Here is a 22,047-nt window from a genome sequence, read left to right as displayed (position 1 = left end):
GGATATTCAAATACCTAAAATTAGGTAATAACTTCAATAGCCAAGTCGAAACGAACTATACTCCCCGCAGTAGCCTGATTGATTTTGAAATAAACTTATTCCAGTGGACATCTTTAAAACGGCACCTTTGATAGTTCCCTCGCCTGACCAGTTTTAATATAGATGAGTCCTTTGTTTTTCACGTGTAAGCCCCACTTTTTCTAAATGGATTCGGGGCTTATCCTCAATCTCATTTGCGAGATCCGCCTCCGCTCCCCGACGCGAATTACTCAATTTAATGCACAAATCCGCTATTTTTAGCCCATTATTACCTACCGTAATGGATCCGCAATTATTAAATTATTCGTTAGGCGCTTTTTAGGATCAGCGTGAAGATTTGTTTAGGGGGGATAAAATAATGCAGGAAATAACAAAGCTAAGTACACAAACCCAGTTGATTCTATTGGCAAAAAGTTGGAGAGCTCTAAGATTTTACTAACTCAAAAACTTAATTTTCTATTTATTTTTGATACGACTACATTACATATAACGACTTATTTTTCACGACGTGTTTTGTAATGTGGTAAATACATAGTGAAGAAACTAAAAGTGATGGTCGCACTCAAAGTTCGCTTTGCTAGGCCCAGGACTCACAAATTTTTACTTATATGACATCTGCCAATGGCCAAATAACGAATGTGCCCCATTTGTGCACATAGCCAGCCACAGGGTTTTATTTAACCGTGTGTTTTATTTTACCTATACAACCTACGCTTACAAAAAAAAGGAGTAATCCCACAAACATTTTCTTTGTAATGAAACTATAGGTCGTTTTATATGTGCACTAGTCACGCTCATAAACCCGAAGAATCACCCTTTTAAAGAGTACCTACTTTTATACATATTCAAATACTTCAGCAAAAACCAAATCAGAATAACGATAGGTTCGCGAACGTCTTCATTACTTTTTGTATCTCCGCCGTTCGTGAAGTGGTGAACATTATCATCAGGGGCGGGGGACAACCGACTGTATTCCAAGACATTAAGCCCCATTTCGGCGTGGCGAGTTGGGTCATTACCCCTGATACATATTGGTACTACGGGAAGGGTTGTCACTCGATACTCGCAGTTGATGAATTTAAAACAGATTAGATTTCACCACTAAAATACGGCACACTGAATTCGACTTTTACCACGCCGGACGCAAGGTATATATGTGATGGTAGAGATCTAGAGACTTCAAATACATAAATACGTACGCATTTTTTTAAATATATTAACATGAATTGCAAACTAAGAGATACCAAGTACCTATTAGCAGTAAATGGAAGATGCCGGATAAGATACCGAAACGGGTAGCCTTTATACGACATAATTTCATAGAAGTTTGACGTTCAAAATGCTGCACTGCGTGTGAAGCTAAATGTCTGCAGACTTTTCTTGGTTTGACTCTATCCGTCTTCCCTATACTATACAGTCCTACACTGGGCTCGTGCTAGTATTTGGTCTGGTTCTTCTACTCCCGTCAATCCCGATCGCCCCACACTCCCGACCTGTATTATTGGCTCACCGGTGTCTCGGGCAGGAGGGTCAGTTGAGCATGCCGGGGTGGCAGATGAAGGGAGGAGTACACGAGTAGGCCGAACACACGTTCTAGCTCAGAACAGGTTTGTCTGGACGGAAGTTGTATGTATGTATGTAAACACTATTGTACATAAGACAGATTGCAAACACAATAAAAACAAAATATATACAATGTACAAAGGCGAACTTATAAGGGATCTCTTCCAGTTAACCTTTGAGCAATTGATTGAGAGTGAGTGGGTTGTTAGCATACGCCTCTGACCGACGGCCTGGATCGCACCAGCACGAGTATTTGAGCAAGCTCGATGAGCCTCTCCTCCCTTCCCTCTCTTTCGTGACCAACGCCTCTGCGTCCTTGCAGCAGTAACTGCTGGCTGGTATAGTCACTTAACGGTTAACGGATTAGATTTCACCACAAAATTTCTAAATAAGAAAACGCGCGATCTGGATAGGTAACGATATTCAGTAAAGTTGTTTAGCTGCACACTCCCTATAAAAAGTTTTTTTTAACTTGCAACCCTAAGCCATTCTCCGTAGAGCAGAGTAAAGAATGATTCTCGCTAGAAAGGTCCCGAGTCCGGGCCAAGGCTTGGTTTTCTATGATGGGTATTATCGGTAATCAGTGATCATGTGATGCTTTCTATAGAATACTGAAGAGACGACCCGGGACGTTCTAGCTCTAGCTTGAGTCATCCTTAAATTGAACACCTACGAAAAAACTTTTACTACAAGAAACTTCAATTTGCGGAGTTCAATGGTTGAATTGAAAAACACACTTGTATACACGTATGCAAATAACTTATTTGTAGACTAAGTACGCAATGAAAACTTGGAATGTACATGTGATGAGAAGATAAAGCTTGATGAATATTCCATGTGTCTCATCTCGTAGTGCCCTTACTTAGTACTCTGTGTGCGTAATCAATACGGTCTCGATACAATACTGCATACTTTTAGAATTACGTGCTAGCAGGTAACGTTGCCTTTTACATTACTCACATCTTATTCTACTATTAGTTAAACAAAGCGAAAAATGTTCACGAAACAAGTTTAGCTACAAATTGGTTATATTAGTTTTAGCTTTAATTTATATTATATTTTGTTACCCCTGTTATTGTAGGTAGGTACATAATTGTTAATAAAAATAATAAATGACCTAGCAAAAAAAATGGTTATTGTTTATTATTGATTAAGTTGCTGCTAGATCCAGATTTGCATAGTAATAGTAGGTACAGTCGCCAGATATCGAAGCGCTCAAAATATCTGAACATGCATTTTAATTAACGTCTTCATATGATGAGGTTCCGTTCAAATATTGTAAATACCTTCGATGCTCCGATAAGATGGCGGCTGTACTTCGTATTGTATTCATATTTCTGTCATGCAAGGCTAGATGACAAATTTTGTATTTATGGTATCATTCGATCAGGTTTATTTTTAGGATCAAATGTCTATATGGGACCCAACTGCATTAAAGCAATACAAAAGTCAGAAATGATAGTCAAAGTCCGATAGTCGTACTTCACTCGCGCAACGCTCCTAACAAAACGATAAGTGAACGTGACGTCAAGGTCAGTGAGAGCCCATCTTGAATGTATGGACAAAACAATAAAATCGCTTTTTTTGTCGGTAAAATATTACGTTTATGTTGCAAAGTTGCTATACAATCTTTTTTGAATAAAATGTAAGGAATCGAATGGTACCTTCTTTACTTTTTTCCTTTTTGGAAGTAAAAAAACTACTTAAATTTTGAAGTCCTGTATTTTTGTATTATTTTCATATATTATTTTAATATCTACATTATTGTAATAAATTGCTCATTTGCTACATATATTATTAGATTTTGTTATAAAATTCAACATGTGTCATCATCCCTATTTTGCTGCTTTCTATAACGCGATTGCTGTGAGTTTTCATAGTGACACAAAGTCGAAATAATCATGGTGTAATAGCAGCAGCTAAGACTTAGTCATGTTAACGAGCCCTTTACGGCCTCGTCGAGCGACCGCCCCATTTCAAGGGTCAGGCCGCGGTTATGATTTTAAACTGATGTCACATCAACGATGCACCGGAAAGAATTTTACGTAGATAACAGAAAGAGCTATCCTATATTAATATTAGCGAATCCGTAAGTTCATCTCTCTCTTATTGATCAAAAGCATAACGACGTATTTGAAACAATCGGTAGACTTACCTACGCTGTTTCGTCTAGCTAATTCGACAGTTTGACAATAACTTTGGATGATCTTGGTACTACAAAACGTATAGCATGCTGCAACGTCTTATATTTCAGCTGTTTAAACCGCTCCAGAGATACATCTTTGAACCTGTTTGAACTAAGTCTACCTACTTGGTACCTATACTTTTTGAAGTAAAACTTCTTTAGGCGCGACTAGAGGGTAATTCAGATTTTTTTTTTTTGACGGAAGTACGCTCAGTAGTAACACACGCACAATAGGACACACGTCGGAGTTGCTTGACGACCGCCATCTTGGCGACATCGAGTCGGGATTAATTTTTTGTTTTTGCTCATTACCGTTGTTTAAAGTGTAATACTGATAGCTTATTATGCAGTAAACTAATGAAGACGTGTGCGGATAATGAAGAATTAATCTAGATACGAGTTTATCCACCGTTTTGGCGTCAACGCCAAGTAGCTCCTCGTGGCCCTTGTATAGTCGCTATCGCTATACAAGAGCTCATAATATCACAACTACCGAACAACGTCGTGCTCTAAGAGCATTTGGTATTTCTACCTCTAACCGTATCTGGATAGAGCCCTAGAGGCCATAATTGTATTATTTATACTTTTATTGTACACTGGCTGATTTACATCAAGATTGAAGAATTATAACTCGATCCCACGTGGATCCCACTTTGACGTTGGCGAAATCATCGACAGTATCGATGGAGCCATTCTACATAAAGATTGATTGATTGATTGACACATCGTCAAAGAAGTTTTACTTCAATCGCGCGTAAAGATTACACTTGGATTACACGCACACATTTTTTTTAGGTACTCATAAAGTACGAAAATTTATTTCTCATACTGTGCAGCAATAGCGCGGTATCCTACACTAATATATTCACGTATCGTTTTCTATCTACAAATCACGTGAACCTTCCAGAGATTGAGATTAGATTCCACAACACGGGCCTCGGGAAGACAAAGACAATATTGTAATTGAAGCGGTGTTAAGCGCCGCTACGGAGGGCGCAGGCAGTCATTACCATCACAAAGCTACCCTTCAGTTTATGCTAATGCCGAGGTTCTTTCATTGTTTTTCAGTCGGAGAGTTAATTTGAGTTTCAGCACTGATTCGTGGCACGAAAACATTAATTACCTACGCTGTTGAGATACCTTTCTTATTGAGGATTACCATGTTGATGTTATGGATATAACTTCGTGGGCCTATCATTTGGAATGTTTTGCCGTATTATGTTAGTACCTCTGCATATGTGGAATTTTCGATAGAGCCAATAAACAGGTGCGATGTACATAATATGTTATCCACTTTCCTTACGTACCTCGTAAATACTTTGGAGAATAGATCCACGGATAGTAAGTGAACTCAGTGGTATAAAACAAAAATTATTGTACTGTCTTATTATAATTGCCGATCCCGAAATATTTTACTTCACTGTTATATACACGGTGTTTCCTGTAACAGGAGCAATAAATTAAACTGTAGGCTGTACTTCTCAAACTGACCAACATTTGTTCAGAAACTTTTTAAAATTATGAAATTTTTAGATTATACCTTTTCCATACTAATTAAATATTATTTTCAATGTACGCTGCCATCTGTGTGTTTGACGTTGCTTGTCACCCTTTAAACATAACAAATTTTGCAATACATTGCGTCTTAGAATAAACTTAGTGTAATAAAAATCAAAACACATGTTATTTTTAAAAGTTGATGAACTAATGTTGGTCAGTTTGTGGAGTACAGCCTACAGCTTAATTTATTGCTCCTGTTACAGGAAACACCCGGTATAATTGTCAAAAATCAAAAGTAAAACAAACGAAACGAATTCTTTCTCATTTACTTAAAACATGAACGTAGATTGGTAATCAGCCTTAATCAAATCGGCCGCCCTTTCGCCAACCATGATAGCAGGTATGTTCGTGTTACCACTTGGAATCGTAGGCATAACGGAAGCGTCCACGACCCTCAATCCAGACAAGCCATGCACCTTCAAGGTCTCGTCCACCACGCCATCAGGCCCCATAGCGCATGTACCCACCGGGTGAAGCAATGATGTCACCGTATTCCTAGCGTAACATCTCCAATAACTAACTGAACCCCATTTCAAACCCCTACATTTTTTCACGTTTAATCTCGCTACTTTACCTCCCACCTTTCGGAAATAAGACGTCTTCGCCAAACGCGTCATATATTTGATCCCCTCAACCATGACGTCTAAATCATTTTTATCCCTATAATACCCTAATTCTATAACAGGACTGTCGAGGGGATTTTTGCTTCGAAGCTTGACTTGTCCTCGAGATTTAGGATGTAAGAGAACTAAGTTGGTATAGTCAATCTCATTAAAAATGTTGGCATTGCCGATTGACGCACAGAAAGAGGGATCGTAATTAGATACAATTATACAACCAATATTTATAAAAGGGGTCAGGCCAGCTCCCATATGAATGTTAAATGACTGAAATTGAGGTTTATTTTCCATTATATAATTAGCCGATGATGTGTTTAATTTGAATAACCCAACCTGAATAGGTGTAGGATAAGAATCTAACTCTGTAACTGAAGCTAGATTTTGAACTGTTGTCTGAAAACCACTTTGCCCTTGAAATATAATAGGAGTCAACATATGATCATGGAGATTCATACCAACTGGAAGGTCGGAAATGACTTCAATATCCAGTTTATCTAATTCCTTTTTTGGTCCAATTCCAGACAGCATTAGAAGTTTAGGCGAGTCAATCGCACCTGCAGACAAAACTACCTCTGAATTAGCGAAAATATTGTAAACTCTTTTAGACTTTGTCATTACTTGTATCCCATAGGCATGGCGCGTAGAGAGATCGACAAGAACTTTTGTGACTCTAGAAAACTTAGCTATATGAATATTAGGTCTATTTTTTAATGGCACTAAATAAGCTTCAGCAGTACTAGATCTCCTTCCATTTGCAAACGTGAAATGTGGTTTGGACGCGCCAAAATTTGCAGGTCCATAATTCTCGAGCACTCTTTTTACTCCTATTTCATCGAGAGAGTTAAGCATCCTCTCATTTATAGCTTCAAATAAAGTATTTTGAACCGGTCTCGATATTGCGACTGGTCCTTCTGTAGAATGGAGGAAATGGTTTGCTTTCAAGACGCTAGGATCAGTCATGCGTTCAAGTTTTTTGAAGTAGTGTAGTACTGTGTCCCAATTCCAACCAGGAGCTATTCGGTCCCACCGGTCGTAATCTGCCGGGACGCCCCTGGCGTAGATCTCGTAGTTGTTGGAGGAGGAGCCGCCGAGCATTTTGCCGCGGGTCATGAAGATTGTGCGGTTGGGATGGCTGCTGCCCACTCCTGAGTCAAGCGAAGCCTTGTAGTCCCAGTCAGTGGGGTTGTGTGCTAGGGTCGCGAACATGCTGGGTGACTGAAACACAGACATTTACAATGAGACCGTTTACCCCTCCAGAGCAAGAGCAAAGAAACCCCACTGATTTCCTAAGGATTATCAGGGTCTCGGCACAAAGACGACGCCGACGTGCTGAGGGCTTTAATTGCCAATCAAGGCTAAGTGTTGCATAATGTATAATGCGCGCACGCATGAATGGCAGTGCACCAATGTTATTTGTAAACAAACTGGGTTACCTAATGCTTTGTTCTTGAATACACTTTAAGTAGTAATCTTTATGCCTTTAGGTTTGAGCAAAAACCTTATATATCCTCATGGAGTTTCTTAAGAAGAGGTTTTTCTTGGAATATTTGCCCTGTCTGTTTTTGCATATTAAATTAGCAATATTCCCGTGTAAAAAGTTACCAAGCTTTCAAAATAAAAGCTTGTAACTTGTAATACAAGTGGAAGTCTCTTTCTAACAACAGCTGTCAAAAAGTGACATCCGCTTGTAATACGAGTTACAAACTTTTGAGAAACGGGCCCCTGAACGAAAAAATTACAGTAAATTTTGGACCATAGTTGAGAGCTTTGGACTATAATAATAAATAAATTAAAATAAAATAAAAATTAAAAATAAAAATTATTTATTTTCAGATAGCTGAGATCCATAAATTGTTAGTTACAAGCAAGACACTTGTAAAACTACATTAGTAAGCTACCTATTACATAAAAACATAAAAATACTTATTTCGTAGGTCTTACGACATGAAGGTCGGTATATCGGCGGGGCTATAGTTGGCAGGTTTTAAGGTACTGAGGATATATTTAGTGTCAAAATTCAAGTTTTTGCTTCTCTACCATAATGTAGTGATTATATGCTCTTTGCCATAATGCACCTATGACGTTTGTAACGACTTTTTGATTACCTAGCTTCCGCATTCATACGCGTTAGCCCTCATTCTAGAGGAATCTATTCTTCTGGATGTCAAACTGAATTTGATATTGATATCTAGCGCCTATTCTGTTAAGAGGAAAACATAACATACCACTATTTTACGGTTATCACACTGCGGATTCGCACACCGCTGTGTGAGCGAGACAGGGCAACGCACGTATACGTATCGCTTGATATAGCGATGTCCCTCTCCCACACCGGGGCCACGTGTGGATCTGCATCAGATGTAATAACCGCCTTACGCAGGACAACTACAAAACTGTTAATTAAATTTTTCAGATAAGTACCACTGTATATATCTTCTTTGTAAATAAATAATTCAGTATTTTTCACATTAAGTATTACATCATAAAAAACCTTCGGAGCTAGCCAGTCATCGCGAAGGTCATGATCATATAGCTGTTTTGGGCAGGAATCTTGTTTTTCTGAATTAAAATTTCTAGGACAAGGCAACATTACAACTGCGCATACCCGTTCCCACTGCTTTTGGTGCGCTCAGTAGTAGTATGTGATTCAATCACACAGAGCCCATCAACGTGCTCACTAGCGCCACTGCTAAATAATTGTGACTATTTAAATTTAGCGACAGATATTTAAAAAAGGAGGGCCGCTACGTACTGTATTTTGTATTTAAGTACCTTTTGACTATATTATAATAGTTTTTACGTGGCTGGATTCGTCAATTTATGCGTCCAAAGTTAAAACGGCCGTTTTTTGTTTCGAGTTTATAGATCGACGAATCCAGCAACATAAAAACTAGTTTAATAAAGGTAATTAAATACAAAATACAGTACGTAGCGGCCCCCCTTTTTTAAATACCTATCGTTAAATTTAAATAATCACAATGAGGGCTAACGCGTATGAATTCGCCGCTAGGGGCGCTAGTGTAGATGGTGGTCTTTTCCATAGTTCGAAATGTCAAATGTCACTTGTCACTTCAATGACTGACAGCTGTTCTTTAGTCTTTTGGACCACCATCAACAGAGGCGCCAACTGGTGAGCAAAAAAACGATAGCCCTCATTATTAGCAGTGGCGCCAGTGAGCACGTTGATGGGTTCTTAATTTAACACAGTTATCTCCTGAAAAAAGCTAGAGATATTTTTACCTCTGTAACAAAAGTTAATCAGATCAGTTAATAAAAAGCATAGATTAAGGAATCAGTGCAATTTAACCTAAATATACTAAAAGAAGGAAACTGTTGGATAAACGCTGCCCATTACTGGGTTCGACGACTAACCACGTTCGACGTGTTGCCTCTCTGTCGCACTTGTAAATTCGTACGTAAGTGTGACAGTGGTCCTCTGTCCTCAGGTGCAGACCTCAAAACACTTGACATTGGCAAATTTGTGCCAACTTGGTTGGCCAGACCGCCACTAAATAAAAGAAAAAGAAGAAGAAGAAGACGTTCACTATCCAGTAGTGGACATAGGTATTTCGGCTACCTATATTAAGATGAGGTAAAAGTCAGTAAGATGGACACCGATTATTACTGTACCTACTGAAAGCTGTAACTAGATATATTTTTTTTTCGTCGTATCGTAGCCAGATGCTAGACTTGGTTATTTTCATGATCTGTTCGGCCATGGAATTAACCAATTTCGTCGGTAGGAAACTCGGAAATTTTTAAAATTGTTACGCGATTGAATTTCTTACTTTTTTCTACAACAACAAATTGGTTTGCCAGAGTATAGTTACATACCACGCTAGCAGGCGGTGGGTCTCCTCCTGCCTCTATCAGTAGCACTTGCCAGTGCGGCACCTCGCTCAGTCGAGCTGCTAGCGCGGCACCCGACGACCCCGCACCCACCACAATGAAGTCAAACTTCTCCCCATCTGCCGAAAAAACTAGAATGTAGCCGAACCTAGCGTAAATAGTTTTTTTTTTATACTACGGTCTCTTTTATACGTCGGTGCCAAACAAGAATACGGCCCGCCTGATGTTAAGCAGTCTCCGTAGCCTATGTACGCCTGCAACTCCAGAGGAGTTACATGCGCGTTGCCGACCCTAACACTCCTCTCCCTCGTTGAGCTCTGGCAACCTTACTCACCGGCAGGAACACAACACTATTAGTAGGGTCTAGTGTTATTCGGTTTTCTAAAAACCTGCTGCTGCTGAGTTGCTGGGATAGCTTTCTTTAGAGGATGAATAATGTGATTGTTTTTGATTTTAGTATCTGCTGACAATTGCCTACCTTAATTGACCGAGCAATTTCGGCAACATCACTATCCCCCATAAAATGAAAACTGTGAGGCGAGTGACGTAAAACCCGATAAGTCGGGATAATTTTGGAACAAACACTCACGGAACGTAAGTTTTAATTTCAAAAACCTATTTACTTGACTTTTCGGATTTTGTTCGCTGGACTATCACCACCCACCATGATATTGATTTGTACCTAATTGTAATCAGAGTAAGAGAATCAGTACAAACATTAGGTACATTCGAATGCACGAACGCACGCACGAACGTAATGCACTTTAACTTTTACATGATAGCCCACCTTTTAACTTATGCGCTGCTGGCCATCCAATCGGCATCACAACCTCAACAGCCTGGAAGATAGCCAGTGTCTGCAAAAACCATCGTATCAGACTAGATTTCGTGGCCGTTGACTGCATCGAAGACAGGACGTCGTTCACTGTTCGATTCACTGATGCTATCTTGATGATCTCAATATTTACGCGGGAAAGCTTTTTGATACCTAATGATAAAATAAAATTCAATTTATAACAAGAATTATGAATTGTATTTTAATATTTTCAACTAAAATACAGTACAGTATCCCTACATGAGCAATTGATTTAATTATTTTGGACACTTTTTCATTATTTTTGCATGTTACGTAATTAGGGGTGCTCGTTATGGGTCACTCGAGATGTTTCTTCGATTTTCGCGGTATATGTTTAGGACTTGTTCGGGACCTTAAAATTGCCCCGCGGAAATTATCTCATTTTAATCATAGCAATTCTAAAACAACGTCATATTTATTCACTGAAATATAATATAAAATAAGTATTCATAATATCATAAAATACAACAAGATTGGTTCATTATAAATATTTTTTTAAATAGTTTCATGAATGGCGTTCCTTATGTATGTAGATTTTACCAGGCAACACCAAAATTGACAGAAGTCGATGATATATGACAAGTTGACAATATTGACAGATAGTGACATTCATTTGGCCCGTTGAGTTGAGACGTTTTGGTTCAGATTCAACTGCTAGAATAAACTCAACGTGGTCTTTTTCCATAGTAAATATTCATAATTTTAAACAATGGATCTCGCTGAAATGACCGCTAATATGTCTTTACAAAAGTAAGAGCTTATTTCGTGTTTATTAGAATTATTAGTATTTGAGTTGCAGCGAATGCCTCTGTCTATCATGTCTTTTTCCGGCTCAGAATAACAGTGTTTTGTTATTCCCGTGACTTAAGATGGCCTTTTTCTGAATTTCAGTATAAGCAGTAGCGTTCAGAAAAAACGAGAAGACTATATTGACTGGCGAGAGTATTTCATGGCCACGGCTTTTTTGGCCGCAAAACGTAGCAAGGATCCCAGCTCACAAGTCGGTGCTTGCGTTGTCAATAAAGACAACAAAATAGTTGGCATTGGGTAAGTTGAAAAACAATTATAGCATCAAATAAATTTTATTTTTTATGTTTTGCTTTACCTGTTTTCAGTTTTGCTGTAATTTTTTATAGCAACCATAATTATTGTTAACATAAACTTATTAACCATTACGTTGACGAAGTAACTAAAAATTAATTTTATTTCGTCATATTTTATATTTAACTGTACAAATGCATGAATAGTGTCAAAACTACTTCCGTAAACTATCAAAATCTGAGTGTCTTAATTTAACAATTTTAAGATTAAATCTGTCTAGTATATACTATTTCAATTTCAATACTTTATTGATAAAATAAAATTTTACATATCAGATTACAATGCTTAATGCTAAATCGAACTTTAAATGCACTTTTCGTGGGGTAGTCACACAAATCTCTGTTTTGACATTTTGCTGGGATGTCAGTTAGCCGCGACCAGGACCAGTGAAACCTGTGTCGAAACGTCGGTAAATAAAGGTAACAAAATAAATTCGCGATAGACCCGTTTCTAAATGTGATTTAATATGTGCTTAATGCTAAAGCTTATAATATCAATATTAGATTTACATAATTGGCCAGAAAAGGCTGAGCCAGCGAACCAGTTGTTTATTTTTGTTTAATAAATAATTATGTATATACTGTTTTATCTACTCGGTACAGTGTTGGGTCTCAAAAAGGGCATTGACTGAGCAGTGCACGTCAGACGCCAGTTTAGATTTAAGTTTCTTATAGAAACATTGGTCACTAGTGGTTTGATCCAACTCCATCGGGATTTTGTTATATTAGGTCCTAATTTTCACTGACATACATATGCTATTATTCAAAGGCAATTAGAGGCTCTTGCTATTGTTTATTTTTAAATATTAAGCTTTATTTCCTGTAATTAGGCAAGTGATAACTAGACTATAGACCAAAACTACACTATTATCAAATCATGTTATCCTTAAAGTTGATAGTGTGCCTTTAGAAGTAAAGTGCATTTATTACTACGTAATTAATAAATATGAAGTACTTACCACAATATTCAGGAAATATGTTTGTCACCGCATTATATTTAAACCATTCTATAATTGTATTTTTGTTATATTTTATATATTATATTACAAGTTAAACTGTCCATCCTCTGTGGAGTATAGGCCTACACTACCTTAAGGACTTGTATCTTGAATGTTGTGTAGTTCACATTGACTACTCAGTGCAAGGTTAATATATGAGTCGTTAACATAACTTGATTTACATCACAGGTCAAGTTCAACAAAGAACGTAATAAGGTTATATTCAAAAATTTTGTTACTGTAATTAATCCAGGCCTTGAAAAATATCATCATCATTTATCATTTATTTATTACAAAATGTATAAGCATTACAGTCAACAGAAACCAAGTCGCTTATATACTAGGACAATGGGGTTGGCAACTCAAAAGGTTTGCAGAGATGGCGCCATCATAGCTTGCCCCTTTTTCTATGAGATTTGGCTTAAAGGACTGGCATCCAGGGCATTAAAAAAAAAACAAATTAAATACACACAAAAACAGACACACATGCACCAAATTATCATAAATGTTTATAAGTATTACCTATAAGTATATTCATACAAATATGTTTACAGATATAATGGGATGCCTATGGGATGTAGCGATGATGTGTTCCCGTGGGGAAAGAATACTCCATCTCCATTAGATAGCAAGTATCTATATGGTAAGTAATTGATGCATATTAATTACATTTCTTGCTGTAGTATTCATGTTCATGTTCGTTTTTAGGGTTCCGTACCCAAGGGGAAAAATAGGGTCCCGATTACTAAGACCAAAGAGGATATAATAAGATAGAGCGGTACTGTCATAGTAGATTTTGTAACCACAGTAAATTCACTGCCATCTATCGACACACTTTAAAACTAAAAATGAAGATTTATAAAAATACGATAAAATGTATTTAAATATGGAGAAATGTTTTTTTTTATTTGCATTAATTATTTTTATGATTTTGACCTATGTTCTTTCACTGATATGCGTTAAAATTGTTAAATAACAAACGAAAACGTCAACGCTAACGCTAGGCCAAAGCTAGTAGCGCCCTCTGATCGAGAATCAAATTTTCTTGATTTTCGAGGCACATTCTTAGACTGTTTCCATCTATTACGGAGTTATATCTATCTTTGCTAAGACTCTGCTGTTCGTCTGTCTGTCACCAGTTTGAATCTCATGAACCGTGATAGTTAGTCAGTTGAAATTTTCACATATTATGTATTTTTGTTGCCGCTATAACAACAAATACTAAAAGTCAAATTTGTACGGAACCCTCGGTGGGCGAGTCCGAATCGCACTTGCCCGGCTTTTTTTTTCATAATACCAATTCTGCCCTACTAAGCCAAATAGCGCTATCTCAAAAGACAATTCATTGCTAACTTATACTTTAGTTTCTATAGCTGAGTTTCATTTTCAAAATCATTTGTTTTTGAGATAGGGCTATTTGGCAGAATTTACATGTAATAAGTTTTTGTCAAAAATTCTTTCCATAGGCAACTAATACTCATCAAGACAATTCTAAAAACCCCAAACAAGGTTGCGTTGTTTAATCACAAAGTCCCTATGGCCACCTCCTGACTCCATCATCAGGTCAGCTCGATGGTACCATAATATTGCGTTCTCACCAGACTTACATATGTATGCAAATCAGCTTGATTGGAAGTCGGGAAGTGGGTCCAATATAACTTGCAAGATTTGACCCGTACAAACATACATAATACATTCTAAGTTAAATAAAAGCTTGTAAAAATTATGGATCAATCTAAAATTATTAACATTGTACACATAGGTACACTACATTCAAATTCAAATTAAAGAATAATATTGAAATGCTTACCATCAGGCGGGCCGTATAGCCCGTATACCTGGGCTATAACCGCGAAAATCGAAGTTCGCAAATTGCGGGCATCTTTCTCTGTCACTCTAATTAGGCCTTAATTGGAGTAAAAGAGAAAGATCCTCCGTTTGCTAACGAAGAATTGCATTGTAGCTATCGTATATTTTTAATTAAAAAAATGCCAACCTATTGTTTGTCTTTCAGTATGCCATGCAGAAATGAATGCCATAGTCAACAAAAATTCAGCAGACGTCAAAGACTGTGCCATATACGTCGGTCTCTTCCCCTGCAACGAATGTGCCAAAATAATCATACAGTCAGGGATCAAAGAGGTGATTTACCTGTCAGACAAGCACGCACACAAGCCTGAGACGGTCGCCTCGAAAAGGATGTTTGACAGTTCCGGCGTCAAATATTGGTAAGTTTACCCCATAAAGCGGTTAGACATTTATGTGGAGACTGGAGACATTCGATTTTGAAACATAATTCCTTTCGGCATCTTAGATGTGTTATAATTTCACTTTTGATGAACTTACCTTTATTCACGATTAAAATTACAAGCAAAGCTTGTTTATGTTTGTACCAAGTTTCAAACTAATCTTGTTACAAAATGCACTCGCGTGGTCTGACAAATCCTGTTGCAATGCATAAGATCTGACTTGGCATCAATGAACGGATGCCATATGGGGAAAAAATTATTATTGTAATTTGATGTGACGTTAAAAATACTACCGATTAGAATAGCAAAGATCTTGTGAATCCAGTATATTAGTGAACTATTTGGGTATTTTGGGTTCATTTTACTAATACTTTAATTTAATCATACCTACGACTTATCAGACGTAGATTTGAAAAGGGTCACATCACATGCCTAGTTAGCAGTAACAGCAAAGATATATATAACTCCGTAATAGATGGATACAGTCTCAGGAAAAAATGTGCCTCGAAAATCACGAAAATTTGATTCTTAATCAGGTGGCGCCACTACCTTTGGCCTACTCTCGTAATTCTCGTATAGAAGAGGGCGTTGACGGTTTCGTTTGTTATTTAACAATTTTAACGCATATCAGTGAAAGAACATGGGTCAAAATTAGGGATGTACCGACTAGTCGCCGACTAGTCGGGAAAGCCGACTATCCGGCCACATTTGTAGTCGGCGACTAGTCGGCAAAATTAGCCGAATAGTCGGCACTATTTAATCTTCAGGAAAGATAAGATTTTTATTTCAACTCTTTCAATTCTACTCTAACAAAAACAGTCTTTGATATTCTGTTGACGTTGAGAATAACAACTTGAGATTGGCTGGCCGCTGGAGCCGATATAGCCGCCGGTGTCGGTGATGGTGTCGGCGGTAGTTGCGGCAGAGAAATGGAACGAGGTGATGAATCGCTAGATTTAATTGCAGCGGCCAGCTGAAGCATTTGGTGTTTGTGTTTATATTTGATATGATTTAGTAACGAGCACTGGGTGCACCTCACTTTATTTGCATCGCCTTCAGCATCTTCAAAAAAAGTCTACACTCGCGATTTCCTTTTCGACATTTTTCGTATTTATTAAGAGCACTATATGTATTATTTATTTAAGCAGTTATTACAATTTCTTGTTTTCGCTATGAAACACGAAAGGGCGACTAATAAATCACGAAAACTTAGGTAGACAAAACTAGTCATACGTAAACATGAACGCAAGACTTGTGCTGCCAGAGGGCCTACCGCGAACCACGTTCGACGTGTTGCATCCCTGTCACACTTACGTACTAATTTACAAGTGCGACAAAGAGGCAACACGTCGAACGTGGTTCGCGGTAGGCCCTCAGGAACGAGGCGACCGAAACGGTTCCGATTGCATCCAAACTCTGCCGAAACCAATGATCGGCCAAGCCGACTAGTCGGCCGACTTGTCGGCCATCTGAGCGCCGACTAGTCGGCTGGTCGGCCAAATTACTAGTCGGTACATCACTAGTCAAAATCATATAAAAATAATTAATTCAAATAAAAAAAAAAAACCATTTATCCATATTTCAATACATTTTATCGTATTTTATAAATCTTCATTTTTATTTTTTATACCACGTCGGTGGCAATGAAGCATACGGCCCGCCTGATGGTAAGCAATTACCGTAGCCTATGGACGCCTGCAACACCGGAGATATTACACGCGCGTTGCCGACCCTTTAAAAACCTGTACACTCCTTTTTTGATGAACCCCATACTGTAGCCCCTCGGGAAAACCTCGGCAGGGAGCTCAGTTTTAAAGTGTGTATAGATATAGATGGCAGTGAATTTACTGTGGTTACAAAATTTACTATGACAGTACCGCTCTATCCTATTATATCCTCTTTGGTAACAGCCTTAAGAATGGTAATCTTTTGTTTCAGGCAATTTAAACCAAAGAGTGAGAAGATTGAAATAAACTTCGGTGATATTGATTGGGACAGAATGAGCCCTAGAAAATGACGCAACTGTATTTATCTACATATAAGGACATTTAATAGATATTTAAATTTTAAAAATGTGTTACCATAATTTGGTAAAAATGTTTGATATTAATATTATGACATTTTGTGAGAAATAAAATAATTGATTCAATTTTGTAAAATAAAATTTTATTACTTTATGTACACGATGACAGAGGTACAAATACTCCGGTCACACAACTGAATAGGAAACAATGACTGTTCTTAACACAATTATGTGGTAATTAGAGTACAAATAAATGTTTAACATGTGCATGTTATGTTCCAGCACAACCAGTGTGCATTTAATGACAATTTGGTATATCGAATTATTTAATTATTGTCCAACTTTACACATAAATATACTGTCTGACAAAAAGTAACGTATTTTTTTTATTCCATGTTATTCGAACAATGTAAAATAATATCTAGCGCCCAAGCAGCAGTCAATACTTCGTCGACAACTGCACGACTGCAGAGTTTAACGATATTGTATAGTACAAACTTAAATATAAGAATTATTTACAAAGCATACCTCAGAGTCTATATTGCGTGAGGTTCGAAAATTGCCACACAATTTTTATACACATTTTAAACCAGTCATTAAAACCCCTAAATACATTTGTTTGAATTGAACACGTGAGGCCACACCGCTAACTCGTCAATTAAGACCAAAATAGAGATTACACAGATTTTTATACGAAATGCTTATTATAAATATCGAAAATTTACACTAATTAGATAAAAGATTATTGTACCTATTGGTGAGGAGGCCTTCGGCGCGTGAGCGGGACTAGACTTGCGATCATTCATATCATATAACATCATAAGACCTTTTATTTTGCTATATATTTTATGTTCCTAGTTAATTCGGTATCATAATTGTAAAGTATTGGCAAATATTGCTTTACTTCAGTTCAATTCATGTAAAAGGAATTTGAAACCATCAATCCGTTACAAATAAAATAAAAATATCTCATAGGTCGCCCTCATAACGGCGGTCCGCGACATGTTCTAAACAGACACTTAAAAACTATAAAAAGGAACATGTTTTCAAGCAAACAACTGAGCCTGTTTCCAATTATAGTATAACCATTAGTTTGTGGTAACAAAATTAATCTTGTCACAACGGTAAGAGAGTCGGTGTACTAATATAATCTAATATTAGCCAATCAATCTTTCACATTTGGAGTAATTTCGTATATAAACCTAAAAATTTAGGCGACGAAAGCAAAATTGTCAGTGAGAATTGAGTTGTAGAACTTTCAGTCCAGATATTTGTGACAACAATTGTATGTTTACTGATATGAACGCCAATTTCGAATCAAGAGAATTCGATGAAGCCTAGAATTATGTTATGTATATTTTATTTTTATAAATAACTATCTGTGATTGGGAATTATTATGATTAAAAATATTTTTTAGAACGAACAAACACATCGCAGTCACTAAACTGCAACTTTTCTTTTATTAGAATCAGTCGGGGATTGTAAAAGACCAAAAAATGCTTTCGTATATCTACTCGCCATTCGGGAAATGAGCGCGGTTTAAGCACAAGATAGTAAATAACAGGGTTTTACAAGTTTTAGCGACGAATCCTGAATGGTTCACTTTGACCATTTCTATTTTTTTTCTATAACTCAAACATTTGAAGATCAATTTGTGAACCTGTAACAATAATTTAGGAGCCGTCTGAACACATACGTCGCCTATTATTGTATACGTCGCACTTGCACACCCTATTATTACAGACTACGGACTGTCATTCATACTCATGTTCTTACTTGACATTTGGTAAACAGCTCTACAACTTAAACAAGTTTATTATAAACAAAATATCTCAGAAGAAAAGCCAGTATAATCTCGACACGTCAACAATAACTTCAGGATTTACGAATAGCGTCATTTTTGTCTGTCGATGTGACGGTTTACCAAATAAGTCAAGTGATGAGATCTACAAACTTAAAACTTGACTATCAGTTTGTCGTTTAAAAATCCGTCGTTATGTTGTGAGTCATTGTGAGTATTATGATATTATTTGTAATTTTTGCAGTCACACGCGCAGGGACCGGACAACCCTTTCCGCGATAAAACCCTTTCAATGGGCGACACTTAAACACGGCTAACACATTGAAAGACTTTCCCTTTTGAACTGCAAGCCCATTCATACCCCTACCTTTGACTAACCCTTACCGAAAAGCTAACCAAAAATAAGGCTAGCCCTTAATAAGGGTTACCCTTATCTTTAAGCGCTTTTTATAAAGGTTTCCCTTTGCGTGAAAGAGACGGGATTAGTATATATCTACGGTAGTGTATGAAAAGGAAAGAAAATACGTGCCTAGTCAAAGAACGCCGCCGTCGCCGCCGATGATCGCTCGGATTCGAAGTAATGTGTGCTTTATGAACAAGGTAGACGACTTAAATTAGCACGCTTATATGCTAAAAGTGAAGCCCTTTATAAGGCTAACCCTTATAAGCAATATGCAAGGTGTTGGTGAGCGGATGATAAGGGTTTTGTAAGGGTATTTGGGCTACCGATTACTCAAATGTGGTAGCTTTATATAAGGGTTTTTAAAAGCAAAACAAAGGGTTTCGTCAGGCAAAGGGTATGGTGAGTTAAGCCTTATGCAATACCCTTATAAAACCCCGATAAGGGATAGCGGGCCGGTCCCTGCACACGCGTCATTCTATCCTACCGCGTCACTTAATAAATTTAAACGACAAATTGGTGGTCAGATCGTTAAGGTGCGTCCACATTTGCAAAAAGCGTCACTAGCGCGTCATTTGTATTAATCCAGCAGTTATAGTCGGAGCAACGTAAGAATTGAGTTACGAGTCGACATTTACATATATGAAGGAAGGGCTATCGGTCCCACGCGAGGACCCACTTCATACACAGGGTGGCTAAATAAGAAGCATTCCCCGCGCCGGAGAGGTTTCGGGACCCAGAATCGGCCACCCGGGGGGTTCGTTTGCCGATCGGTTCGTTTCGGAAAGGTCGATAACATTTTGAAATTACGTAAACCGAGGAACATCGACCGCAGGGGTCAATTCATAACCGTAAAAATCAATTCTAACGCGACTAACCGTCTATAGCGAGCCTTTCATATACGCGCCCGGCGTTCGGGGCCCGTTTGTCAAACCGAGGTGCCTAGCCGGGGTGACAATCGCTTGCGCCCCGACAACGAAACGCCCCGAGTTTATCTTTCACTCAATAGCGTGTCGTTCGCTACGGAGCGGAAACGATCGTCCCCTCGGCTAGGCACCCCGGACGCACGTTTCCGCTTGTAGATCTCCCAGCCTTCAGTAGTAGGGTAGGGTAGGGTAGGGCTCAGTTGTGCTGGTCGCTGGGCGGGCGGGCGGGCTCGTCGAGCCGCGGCGGCTGGAAGGCGCGCGCGTGCGGGAAGCGCGCCGCGCACGCCGCCACGTAGGCCTCCGTCGCGGCGGGACACGACCCGAAGTCGCCCTCCTGGAGGCTCTCCAGTACTTCTCCGCAACCCTGCAAATTATGACATTGCGATTAACCTCTCGTGCTGTTTTTTTTTTTTTTTTAATAAAAAACCGTCCTCAGATCCGCGGCCCGGCTTCCGAGGATAAGGGCGGAGTACATATTGAGTTATGACAAAATTAAGTTAGCGATTGAGGGCTCCGGCAGATCGAAACCGATGGAGACAAATCACGGGAGCAGCAAAACCGAGCGGTCCCGATTCTCAGTAGTGAGAGACCGACGAAGAAGAAGAATATTGACAGAGGTTCTTTAGACGATTAGGTAGTTACCGGTCTCTTTATATCCCTTGGTTATTTTAACCCATGTTTGTTCGTACCGAACGTATCCAAACTGACGGTCGCCGGTTCTAGTCCCGGCTCGGCCAAACGTACCTCAAACTTTATGTACAAAATACCATTTTAAATTTATCACTCGCTTTCGCTTCGTGAGGAAATGGAACTAGTCTCCATGAGGCCTAGTTTCCGTTCCGGGTTGAAAGGTCAGACGGTAAAACTCGGGCCTATTTTTCTTCTTAGGATTAAGTTGGCGAGCGAGCCGTGGTAAAATACCGAGACAACATTAGGAAAACGATAATGACTTCCTAATTTCCTATGTGTAGCGAGATCGAAATCATCAAATCGGGCGAAAAAATTCCGGAAGCGCTGTCCCGAAGTCGTCCGATGAAGTTCCTCCAGTATAAGTACAGAGCGAAGCCATTAGTGACTTCTACGCGTTAGCTTAATACGTATCTTAGTCTAGTTTTATGTCTAATTTCTGTTTAATTTATTTCTAAGCTTAATAGCATCTTTCGCGTCAGACGTTTCTGCTTGACACAAAATTAATTTAGTTCTATGTCCACCAGCAGTGGAGTAATTTTCCTTGGAGTTTGAGTTATATTATTTTTTCTACTCTTCAACTTTAATAATTGAATTAAGACTTCCTATACCAAACTGTACCTAATCGCATGGGCTCCGGACTCAACTATAATTTGACTACTTACGAAACGCTTTATTTTATTTTAAAATTTAATTCAGACAACAAGGGCCATATTACATATACCTTATAGATACATATAAATTTCATAAATTTAAAAACTAAACACACACATTTTGGCGACAGAACGGCATGGCTCCGTTGAATCGTCTGGTCTTGTGTCGGATTAGGTAGTTTGCCCCGGAGCCTCCGAAACACGCCACGCTTCGGCCAGAAGTCGGCGCACTCGCTGGTCCCCTGCAGCGGTCGCGGCACGCGCACCACAAAAGACGCTTTAGTCAACTGTGATGACTGACCTATCACGTGTCGCCGCGTACAAGAACAAAAGACGTCAGCGCGCTATTTAATGATAAGAAGTGCGTTGATGTCTTTTGTACTATATTTTTATCTACTGAGATTCTAAAGCCGCATTCACATTTGTCTATCGTTGTGTCGTGACGGGTATCGGTTTTGATAAGCACGGGATAGGAGCGAGTAAAACCACAGACGGCCGTTAGCGCAATGCCATATATTTAAACAAGTAACAGCACAC

The 22,047-nt window shown here is 38.5% G+C and overlaps 3 protein-coding genes across 3 annotated transcripts in view; 1 reads left to right on the top strand and 2 right to left on the bottom strand.

Moving 5' to 3' along the window:
- Nucleotides 1-5,591: 5,591 nt before the first annotated feature.
- Nucleotides 5,592-10,804, bottom strand: LOC134747256 (ecdysone oxidase-like). Its single transcript, XM_063681871.1, has 3 exons — nucleotides 10,604-10,804; nucleotides 9,802-9,935; nucleotides 5,592-7,182 (listed from the first exon to the last, which is right to left on the bottom strand). Exons 1-3 carry the CDS (start codon nucleotides 10,719-10,721, stop codon nucleotides 5,617-5,619), a joined length of 1,818 nt encoding a protein of 605 aa, XP_063537941.1. The 5' UTR covers nucleotides 10,722-10,804; the 3' UTR covers nucleotides 5,592-5,616.
- A 481-nt stretch (nucleotides 10,805-11,285) lies between these two features.
- On the top strand, nucleotides 11,286-17,414 carry LOC134747283 (deoxycytidylate deaminase). Its single transcript, XM_063681904.1, has 5 exons — nucleotides 11,286-11,422; nucleotides 11,564-11,719; nucleotides 13,325-13,413; nucleotides 14,785-14,998; nucleotides 16,958-17,414. The coding sequence occupies exons 1-5, from the start codon at nucleotides 11,382-11,384 to the stop codon at nucleotides 17,034-17,036; spliced, it is 579 nt and encodes a 192-aa protein (XP_063537974.1). The 5' UTR covers nucleotides 11,286-11,381; the 3' UTR covers nucleotides 17,037-17,414.
- Nucleotides 17,164-22,047, bottom strand: part of LOC134747253 (N-alpha-acetyltransferase 15, NatA auxiliary subunit) — a 118,585-nt gene continuing 113,701 nt past the window's right edge. Inside the window, exon 16 of the mRNA XM_063681861.1 lies at nucleotides 17,164-20,534. Within this exon, the coding sequence (XP_063537931.1) occupies nucleotides 20,367-20,534 (168 nt within the window). The 3' untranslated portion in view covers nucleotides 17,164-20,366. The remainder of the gene's footprint in view (nucleotides 20,535-22,047) is intronic.

Source organism: Cydia strobilella, chromosome 14, assembly GCF_947568885.1.
Source record: "Cydia strobilella chromosome 14, ilCydStro3.1, whole genome shotgun sequence".
Taxonomy (NCBI): domain Eukaryota; kingdom Metazoa; phylum Arthropoda; class Insecta; order Lepidoptera; family Tortricidae; genus Cydia; species Cydia strobilella.
This window is presented reverse-complemented; position numbering and strand designations above follow the sequence as displayed.

Bases quoted from the DNA above. Each gene is read 5' to 3' on its own strand.
- LOC134747256 (XM_063681871.1), bottom strand. From the start codon at position 10,721: ATGCAGTCAACGGCCACGAAATCTAGTCTGATACGATGGTTTTTGCAG. The intron at 9,936-10,603 runs GTGGGCTATCAT...TTTTTTCGGCAG, and splicing joins AGCAGCGCATAAGTTAAAAG to ATGGGGAGAAGTTTGACTTC. The intron at 7,183-9,801 runs GTATGTAACTAT...TCTGTGTTTCAG, and splicing joins ACCCACCGCCTGCTAGCGTG to TCACCCAGCATGTTCGCGAC.
- LOC134747283 (XM_063681904.1), top strand. From the start codon at position 11,382: ATGGATCTCGCTGAAATGACCGCTAATATGTCTTTACAAAA. The intron at 11,423-11,563 runs GTAAGAGCTTAT...TCTGAATTTCAG, and splicing joins GCTAATATGTCTTTACAAAA to TATAAGCAGTAGCGTTCAGA. The intron at 11,720-13,324 runs GTAAGTTGAAAA...ATATGTTTACAG, and splicing joins AACAAAATAGTTGGCATTGG to ATATAATGGGATGCCTATGG.